This window comes from Oncorhynchus mykiss, chromosome 1, assembly GCF_057628025.1.
Source record: "Oncorhynchus mykiss isolate SJ-2025 chromosome 1, ASM5762802v1, whole genome shotgun sequence".
Lineage (NCBI taxonomy): Eukaryota > Metazoa > Chordata > Actinopteri > Salmoniformes > Salmonidae > Oncorhynchus > Oncorhynchus mykiss.
Window position 1 is genome coordinate 55674170 of NC_143022.1, and position 10757 is coordinate 55684926.

General features: G+C 42.0%; 1 protein-coding gene across 1 annotated transcript; it reads left to right on the forward strand.

Moving 5' to 3' along the window:
- Positions 1-4318: 4318 nt before the first annotated feature.
- LOC149985574 (uncharacterized) lies at positions 4319-8258 on the forward strand. Its single transcript, XM_090234700.1, has 5 exons — positions 4319-4373; positions 4766-4877; positions 5017-5098; positions 5187-5346; positions 8090-8258. Exons 2-5 carry the CDS (start codon positions 4863-4865, stop codon positions 8148-8150), a joined length of 318 nt encoding a protein of 105 aa, XP_090090826.1. The 5' UTR covers positions 4319-4373; positions 4766-4862; the 3' UTR covers positions 8151-8258.
- The last annotated feature ends 2499 nt before the right edge of the window (positions 8259-10757 follow it).

The window sequence follows — 10757 nt, forward strand, 5'->3', positions numbered from 1 at the left end:
TAACTGTCACTATCGTCGTAGTGAATACATACTTTTAATGTAAGACGAATGAACACAAAGTACACTAAACAAACAAAATAACAGCACGACCGTGACCGCTATCAACACTGCGTGCAAACATGCAACATCACATAGACAATCACCCACAAATGACCCAAGGAATATGGCAGTCTAAATATGGTTCCAAATCAGTGACAACGATAAACAGCTGCCTCTAATTGAGAACCAATCTAGGCAATCATAGACATACGAAACACCTAGACCTGTAAACAACACCATAAACATACAAAAACCCTAGACAGGGCAAAACACAGCAAACCACCCCTTGTCACACCCTGACCTAACCAAAATAATAAAGAAAACAAAGATAACTAAGGTCAGGGCGTGACAGTAACCGTATCTTTAATTGGGATACCATATACTTCCTGTAAAACACAATCCGTGAGTGGAAATAAGACTGACTTATTGATATTAATTTTCAAATCCGAAACTAAGGAAAAGTCTTCAATACAGGAAATTGCTTTAGAAACCTCATTCCTGTCTCTTAAAAATATTACGGATTCTCCTGGCATTAATAGAAAAAACAGAAATGGACTTGTAAACGTTCACGTGAATCAGGGTCTCACAAAAAAAAAGTTCTTACTAATTGCAAATAAAAACAGTCCTTTGCAAGTGGTTGACATAAATTATATATATATTTTTTTATACAATTGCAAATAACATTGTACCATAGATTGGTAAAAACAAATAGCCATCAAGCTAACATTAAGTGTCAGTGCGAATTTCCCTGCCATAAAATAAATATATATACAGTGGGGCAAAAAAGGATTTAGTCAGCCACCAATTGTGCAAGTTATCCCACTTAAAAAGATGAGAGAGGCCTGTAATTGTCATCATAGGTACACTTCAACTATGACAGTCAAAATGAGAAAAAAAAATCCAGAAAATCACATTGTAGGATTTGTAATGAATTCATTTGCAAATTATGGTGGAAAATAAGTATTTGGTCACCTACAAACAAGCAAGATTTCTGGCTCTCACAGACCTCTCTTCTTTAAGAGGCTCCTCTGTCCTCCACTCGTTACCTGTATTAATGGCACCTGTTTGAACTTGTTATCGGTATAAAAGACACCTGTCCACAACCTCAAACAGTCACACTCCAAACTCCACTATGGCCAAGACCAAAGAGCTGTCAAAGGACACCAGAAACAAAATTGTAGACTTGCACCAGGCTGGGAAGACTGAATCTGCAATAGGTAAGCAGCTTGGTTTGAAGAAATCAACTGTGGGAGCAATTATTAGGAAATGGAAGACATACAAGACCACTGATAATCTCCCTCGATCTGGGGCTCCACGCAAGATCTCACCCGTGGGGTCAAAATGATCATAAGAACAGTGAGCAAAAATCCCAGAACCACACGGGGGGACCTAGTGAATGACCTGCAGAGAGCTGGGACCAAAGTAACAAAGCCTACCATCAGTAACACACTACGCCGCCAGGGACTCAAATCCTGCAGTGCCAGACGTGTCCCCCTGCTTAAGCCAGTACATGTCCAGGCCCGTCTGAAGTTTGCTAGAGAGCATTTGGATGATCCAGAAGAAGATTGGGAGAATGTCATATGGTCAGATGAAACCAAAATATAACTTTTTGGTAAAAACTCAACTCGTCGTGTTTGGAGGACAAAGAATGCTGAGTTGCATCCAAAGAACACCATACCTACTTTGAAGCAAGCGGGTGGAAACATCATGCTTTGGGGCTATTTTTCTGCAAAGGGGCCAGGACGACTGATCTGTGTAAAGGAAAGAATGAATGGGGCCATGTATTGTGAGATTGTGAGTGAAAACCTCCTTCCATTAGCAAGGGCATTGAAGATGAAACGTGGCTGGGTCTTTCAGCATGACAATGATCCCAAACACACTGCCCGGGCAACAAAGGAGTGGCTTCGTAAGAAGCATTTAAAGGTCCTGGAGTGGCCTAGCCAGTCTCCAGATCTTAACCCCATAAAAAATCTTTGGAGGGAGTTTAAAGTCTGTGTTGCCCAGCAACAGCCCCAAAACATCACTGCTCTAAAGGAGATCTGCATGGAGGAATGGGCCAAAATACCAGCAACAGTGTGTGAAAACCTTGTGAAGACTTACAGAAAACGTTTGACCTCTTTCATGGCCAACAAAGGGTATTTAAAAGTATTGAGAAACTTTTGTTATTGACCAAATACTTATTTTCCACCATAATTTGCAAATAAATTCATAAAAAATCCTACAATGTGATTTTCTGGATTTCTTTCCCCTCATTTTGTCTGTCATAGTTGAAGTGTACCTATGATAAAAATTACAGGCCTCATCTTTTTAAGTGAGAGAACTTGCACAATTGGTGGCTGACTAAATACTTTTTTGCCCCACTGTATATAAAACGTTTGGCTCACACAAACAATGCTCTTTCCTCAAGAAATATTAAGTTTTATCAGATGCAAATAAAACTCAGTCCTGCACAACTCACTTGATAAATCCAGCAGTCAACAAACTAGGCATCAGCGTGAATTTCCCTTCCATTAACAAAAGCCTTAGCTCCCGCAAAGTATGCACTTTTCCCTTACTTCCTTCCTCTCTCAATCATCGGCCACATTCCGAGCTTCTTTGTCAAATGCTGTCAGATCCTCCTTGAACCTCAGGTTGTTCTTCTTTAAAAATGAATTTTTCTTTGCACTTTTCCATGTCATATCCCTCGCTGTCCTGGAGATGAATCTCATGACCACTGGTCGTTTTCCCCATCTCTCAGCCTACCCAGGCCTTTGCACTACATCCAGAGAACCTGCAACAACATTTCGCTCCTCCTATTGCCCTCCTCCTCCAAATGCCACTCTTGCTTCGATGTTCTCGTCAGATTTTTCTGCTATTCCATAAATTCGAAGACTCCATCTCCGACTATACCGCTCCTGCTTTGCAACCTGAATGTTCAATGTTGCGTTCTGCTGCTTCAGAGTTTTTACTTCCTCAGCATTGAAATCAATCGATTTCATCAGCTTAAATATACTGACAGTGTTCTTTTACACCAAATTCATGAAGTTATCTGCGCTCTCTTTGATTTTAGCCGTGAGGATGCGGACGATGTCCTGTAGCTGGCTCATTGATGGTTCACTTCTCAGCTTCTTTGGAAGTTGCTCCTTGGTTGGGGTATTCAGGTATGAATCGCATTCACCCCCCTTTTTTACACTGCAAGCATATGAGTGAGTTTCAACAATGCCTCTTTTCTCCTTGGAAGTTTCAACATCCATTATCTCAGCAACAGTTTGGTCATGTCCTGATTACATGCTTCGAGCTATGAAGACGTTAGCAGGCTAACTTAACTACACACGCTGAAACTTTTCGATAGCTAGCTTGTTCGTTGGAACTCGTCAAAAATATTTGTCAATGGTTTGATAAATTACAAAATTATTAATTGTATGGTTAGATATCATTTTTTTGTGAAAACGAAAAACAAATTGCAACTGCAGTCTAAAACTCTAAACTTTATCAGAAAACCCCAAAATTGTTCCTCAGCTAGAAATGTTCCACCTTCTCATGTCGCCATCTTGACCATGTCACTGATTTCATGGAGCTCTCCTGCGCATCATTTACTTCACAAAATCCCGCAAATTTGAAAGCGCCAGAAATAAACATCGTGAGATTGTAAATATGTGTGAGAGTCAGAGATTTGAAAGCAGACGCTTTCATCCAAAGCGATGTACAGTAATGCGTACATACATTTTACTTTTGGGTGGCCCAGGGAAATTAGACTTTTTTTCAAGCTTTTCTAAGCAATTTTTGTATCTCTTTCTTTGTAATACTGTATGTATTCAATCATTTCGAATTGGTCACTTCCCACTGGGCACATACATCAATTCAATGTTTATTCCACATTGGTTCAACGTAATTTAATTGAAATTACATGGATATTGTGTCACAGTGAATTTTTAAATCTGCAGTCAATTTAATTATGTTTTCATGATTCTGACATTTCACATATGATCCTCATAGGATTAGGCTACATAATTACAGTGGTGCAGTAAATGTAATGTCAATTCAATACGATGGTGCATATACTGTACATATAGCCATTATAGCTATTAAACCCATGTTCAGTAACTGTAATCTGTGACCCAAGTAGCCTAATATGTTTGTGACGTTCCATGGAACGTTGTTTAAAACTGTTGTTTAAAACTAGATTCGGATTGGCTTGCAGGTCATTCTACAGTGTAAATTATAAATTAAAACGTTTTTATATCAGTGTTACAGATTCACAATACCGAGCATGTCTCAACCCGTACCGCGCTTTTATCTGCCTAAAGGTATCTTCAAGCACGACTGGATAGGCCTTTTGGATAAGTTTGTCCAAGGTAAGGACATGCATCAAGCTATAGCCTACTTTTAATGTTTTACTTCCGAACTCAAGTTACTCCAGTCAAGTGATTAATCGTAAGAGTTGGTGGTTTTGACTGAGCAGTCCAATGGCCAATGCTGTTTTTGGACTATGAGACCCTCGGCTATATACTATGATGAGCCAATAACATGCATAGATTATCCATTAGGCATTGCACAAATCAGTGTCTAGGTCAGAATATAAAGTTGCTACTTCCGTCAACTCAAGTTACTCAAGTCAAGTGATTAATCGTAAGAGTTAGTTGTTTTGACTGTCAAAACAAATAACTTTGATGGAATATTCCAAATTACAATTGCAATTATTCATCACAAATTCACAATATTACTTGTATTTCAATGATTCATCCAGGCCCAAGACATAAAGTCTCCTGAAAGCTGTGTAGCAATCATTCCATTGCTGACCCATAGGATGGTAATCACATACATGATTGGCTTAATCTAGAATCATGGATACCTTTCATGTGAGTATTCACACACCAGATTTTTTGTACATACCTCAGAAGGAAGATACCTCAATATCTGGAAGCACTGTCTCATGTACAATTGTTAATGCTATCTTTGAAATTTCTAACAAAATGTTGACTTGATCGTTTCATCAAGACCTTCTCATCACAAGTTGGAACAAGTGGTCAACATTGGGACAATGCAGCCATAAATAACATGGAACAATATTTTCATGGAGGTAAGCACTACACTTCTGATGGGTTTAAAGAATGTATTACATTATCTAATAGTGTGAAAGTAAACCCCAGCTGTTATTCTTTTCACAGGGAAGGACAATCTCCATTATGCCATGAACGTTTCATTGCTGAACAACCATGGATATTTTTCCTCTCATTTGGCTCCCGTTCCTCCAACAGTGAGCAAGATCTGCCAGCAGAGCTCACTGGAGCAGGGAGACATCCCGTCATCCTTTTGGCGCCTGACAAAGTACACTTATTTTCTTCTAAATAACACTAAAGTAATGTAACGGATGAAACGGTGAAACGGCTAGCTTAGTTAGCGGTGGTGCGCGCTATAAATGCGCGCTATAAATAGCGTTTCAATCGGTGACGTCACTTGCTCTGAGATCTTGAAGTAGTAGGGCCGTGGCTTTTGTGGAGCGATGGGTAACGATGCTTCGTGGGTGACTGTTGTTGTGTGCAGAGGTCCCTGGTTCGCGCCTGGGTATGGGCAAGGGGACGATCTAAAGTTATATTGATGCTGTTGACCTGGATCACTGGTTGCCGCGGAAAAAGAGGAGGTCAAAAGGGGGGTGAGTGTAATGGGATGTGAAACCCTAGCTTAGTTAGCGGTGGTGCGCGCTAAATAGTGTTTCAATTGGTGACGTCACTTGCTCTGAGACCTTGAAGTAGTGGTTCCCCTTGCTCTGCAAGGGCCACGGCTTTTGTGGAGCGATGGGTAACGATGCTTCGTGGGTGACTGTTGTTGATGTGTGCAGAGGTATGGTTCGCGCCCGGGTATGGGCGAGGGGACGGTCTAAAGTTATACTGTTACAGTAACATCTTCTGCACAAAGTTACATTTAAGTGAGAACGAATCCTAAAGATATTCCAATGGGCCTGATCTGAAGCTTCTCGTCATCTCAGTATGTTGAACCACCTGATTTCTTGCAGGCTTGAGATTCAGATCCTGCTGAACGATGTTAAGCATTCGATTAACCACATGCAGGGGACGCTGAACACCATGCAGGGGCAGTGTATTGAGTTGCAGACTGCCATGTCTAAGGTAGTGTCAGATGAGTCTCAGATACAGAATAAGTCTATGATGTTATGGTGATAATGATTGAGATGGTGGTTATAATAATGGTGACTAGCGGTACCCCACCCACATTGGATCTGATTTATTCAATTCAATGCAATTCAATCTTTGAGGACTGCAACCATAGAAATACAATTTCTTTACACTAATAATAAGCTATTGTCAACTTCCCGTCTATGCTTATCTTGCTCATTGCTCACTGTCAATTGCTCACTGTTACCCTATGTGTGCGTGCAACTATTGTTGATTTCTCACAGAAAAATAATTTGGTTGCAAATGTACCTGGGGCCATGTAAATAATTGTTAGGCTACTCATTTTGAATCCACCGGTGGCAACTTGTGTGACCATAAAAGTCTGTGTGCGACTGGGCACAGTCAAATAATTTGGTTACTGACCTGCCCTACATCATTCAAGTCGAACTAGGAAATTCTGACATTTCTGACTCACTAACTCGTTATGGAATGATGATTTTAAGTTTCCCACTTGTGAAGTATCAGAATCAACCAGTAGGAAGCTCTACGCTAATAACGTACATTCATTTTAACTCTGAGGTTCCAAGTTTCCGATGGGATGTGAATGCGTCAATAATTGCTATGGTAATTTTGAATGTTCAGTCAGTGAGCATTATGGGTAATTATCCTACATACTTACATCAAATACTTAATGATAGTATCATCTCCTGTAGTAACAGTGCCATTCCAAACACAATAAATGTAAAAATGAACAAAGATAGAAAATATTGCTGAAGTGAAGAAAATCAGCTCAAAATTGTAGGAGGAAATGTCCCTGCAGCAGGGAGGCTTACGGTATTATAATATATTGTAGATAACATTAATATAATTTGTGTATTTACAGTATCAGTACACATACAAATGAAAGTATATGCTAGGAATTGATATACACTGAGTGAACAAAACATTAAGAACACCTATTGAGTTTCCCCCCCTTGGTGGTGGATCATTGTTGATACTCAGGGAAAAGTGTTGAGCGTGAAAAACCCAACAGCATGGCAGTTCTTGACACAAACTTCTACCATACTCTGTTCAAAGGGACTTAAATATTTGGTCTTGCCCATTCACCATCTGAATGACACACATACACAATCCATGTCTCAATTGCCTTACAATATATTTTTTAACCTGTCTCCTCTTTATCTTTACTGATTTAAGTGGATTTAACTAGTGACATCCATAAGGAATTATAGCGTTACCTGGATTCACTTGGTCGGCATATGTCATGGAAAGAGCAGGTTTGAATGTTTTATACACTCAGTGTAACTCATTGGCACTGAAATAAGATATTTGCAACCATTAACTGGGGCCTTGTTGAGCCTTATCTAGGTAAGTAATTGACAAAGTATTATTTTGATGTATGGAAAAAACATGGTATGCAATTCCTATGTAGAGAAGGTTCTCTCTGGTAGTTGTTCAATATGACTTCAACTTTTACAGGGCACTCTTGTAAAATAGATGTTTAATCTCAGTGTGACTCCGTTTAAATAAAAGTTTAAAAAAGAAAAACACAAACACAGGATATGGGGTACACATGGTATCACATCATTACATATTAGGCCCACTGCACCTGTATTCCAGCATCTGGAATTGACTCAACATGTTTGCAGTGGGGGATCAATACATGTGGAGGAATAGGTGGCTGTCGAATGTATGATTCTGATATGTACAGGTAAGTTTATATTCAAAGCATTAAAATTGGGATGTTTCCCACTTATTTACACAACCTACTCCACACGCAAAGTGAACGTTTATAGAAACTTTCTGAACTTAAGTAGTAAACCGAAGAAAAGCAGAATTGAGTCCAATTATAATGCAAATCATTTAATGGTCTATGGTTCAATCCCATTTCTGATGGTCTGATGAATAATTAATATTGTTCCTCCTCTTCCTTGTGGCAGGCGCAGCAGCACACTGCCCTCCAAAGCCTGCAAAATAATCGCCGGACTGCCCCTTTCCTAGCTCTGCATGGAACATCCAGTGTCACGTCCTTGGTGACGTGTGGGGTGACATCCGAGATGACCACAGCAACATCCTCTGGAAAGGGAAAAAAGAGGAACAGAATGTAAACAAATGCAAACCGTAGCTTCTAAACACTGGCCAGTTGAAAGGTTCTACTAAGATGTCATGACAAACGGCACCTGTCAGAGTGCTCTAAGTGTTACTCACCTGCTTGGATGTCAGCTGGCAGAGTGGCGAAGACGGCCATCGTGAGAGTCCTTTCTTCAGGTGTGACGTCCACAACCTCCAAGAGGGAAGAGATGGGCTCTGCCTCTGTATTAGGGGTGATGTCCACCACATTCAGGTTGGAAAAAGCCAGGTCTGCCTCTGTATTAGGGGTGATGTCCACCACATTCAGGTGGAAAGAAGCCGGATCTGCCTCTGTATTAGGGGTGATGTCCACCACATTCAGGTGGGAAGAAGCCGGGTCTGTGTTATGGGTGACAACAATCCTGGTGAGCTCTACTACTACAAGGCACCTAGATGTCATCGGAACAGGCATCTGTCAGAGTGCTCAGTCATTGCTACTCACCTGCTTGGATGCCAGCTGCTAGTGTGGTGGAAACGGCCACCGCGAGGACAGGGGGGACTGGTAGGGTGGCTGCAGGGGGCTGGAAGCAGCTCTGCACCTCGTCCGCCACAAAGGCACAGACAGAGCTCATATGAAAAGGGCTCTGGAGGTCATCCACGGAGAAGGACTGACTGATTCTCCCGAGGATTGACCACAGAGTCAAAAGCAGCAGCCCGGGAGAAAGGGATGTGAGGGGAAGGGTCCTTTAACATGCAGGAGGAGAGCTTCTCCACTACGGCCGCCACCATGCCCACGGCCATTATAAGGATTGGGTGCTCTGAATGTCCTTACTCTGGCTGCAGCCACAGGGCCAGGAGGAGCCAGGGCACCACCTCCACCACCACCTGAGATGGGCTGAGCAGGTTGCTACGGGGCTCTTTGGACTGCTTGCCCAGAATGCTTCTCACAGCTCTTTCCACGATGCTGTGGACCTTAGGATCGCTGAAATCAACAAAAGGAGAAGACAAAGCTAAACGATGTGCAATGTGCTCACATAGAACACTGTCTTAGTCTGTTTCTGCGTAGTTCCAGATATGTAGATAAATGGATCAAGTCATATGCAGGGCAGTACATGGAACTCACATGTCAGCTGGCGAGGTGGGGTGCATGGAGCGGCGGAGCTTGCAGAAAGCCTCGTGCTCTATGTCCATCATTTTTAGGCAAGTGTTTACTTCCCAGGCCTGCAGTATGAAACAGGAGGTCCCATTAGTGTAATTTCACAACAGATCTATTCTGCTGTGCTAACTCGTTGTTGAAATGCTCACTAACTTGTAGTATGTCTCTAACTCTCATTCTCTTACCAGCCGAGCGAGGTCGTTTCTCTCCTCCAGGGTTTCCTTCCACACCCTTCAAATAAAACAGAGCAATTCAACTTTCCTGTCTTCTGATTTTTCTGTTGTTTATTTTACCCACACCTCCTGGAGTGCTGCTGGTGGCAGGGAATGGCAGTGAAGGTGAGTGCTGACGTGGTACTCACCTCTCCCTAAGGGATTTTTTGCCCTGAGACACCAACCAGTTCCTCATGTGCTCTGTGGTGACATGGGGCGGGACCTGGCCTTGACTCTGGAGCAGCAGATAGTGGACCATGAGCTTCTTCTGCAAGATGAGGTAAGGTTGTTAGACCGTGCCACAAAATACCATATCATGTGCTTTCAGAAGGGCCTCTCTCAACATTTCACATCTGCTCATGCCTCACAATTTGCAAGTGACATTAAGAACGCTTATGACCACCTTCTCTAAACTGTCTTGAAATACAACTTTGTTGTTTATGTTTTTGTGGGATGAATCTTACCTGTTTATTGTAATATATTTCCTCCCAGCAGGCCTGCAGAGTCTGAAAATAAAGGCTGCTTCTACAGAATTCATTTGAAGATGATGAAAATAATGCTTGTTATACACAGGCATTTACAGTATGCTGAAATTAATTTCTCTTAAGACTATCTTTGTGGGACCATAAGTGAACTCCGGAATGCACCAAACCCTATCTGTCCCGTCCTCTGGCAGTCTCTATGGGGGTGCCACAGGGTTCAATTCTCGGGCCGACTCTTTTCTCTGTATATATCAATGATGTTGTTCTTGCTGCGGGCGATTCCCTGATCCACCTCTACTCAGACGACACCATTCTATATACTTCCGGCCCGTCCTTGGACACTGTGCTATCTAACCTCCAAACGAGCTTCAATGCCATACAACACTCCTTCCGTGGCCTCCAACTGCTCTTAAACGCTAGTAAAACCAAATGCATGCTTTTCAACCGTTCGCTGCCTGCACCCGCACGCCTGACTAGCATCACCACCCTGGATGGTTCCGACCTTGAATATGTGGACATCTATAAGTACCTAGGTGTCTGGCTAGACTGTAAACTCTCCTTCCAGACTCATATCAAACATCTCCAATCGAAAATCAAATCTAGAGTCGGCTTTCTATTCCGCAACAAAGCCTCCTTCACTCACGCCGCCAAACTTACCCTAGTAAAACTGACTATCCTACCGATCCTC

What these genes read in the sequence shown, in the direction of transcription:
- LOC149985574 (XM_090234700.1), top strand. An exon ending in GGAACAATATTTTCATGGAG is followed by an intron (nt 5,099 to 5,186) that starts GTAAGCACTACA and finishes TTCTTTTCACAG; the next exon opens with GGAAGGACAATCTCCATTAT. An exon ending in TCCTTTTGGCGCCTGACAAA is followed by an intron (nt 5,347 to 8,089) that starts GTACACTTATTT and finishes TCCTTGTGGCAG; the next exon opens with GCGCAGCAGCACACTGCCCT.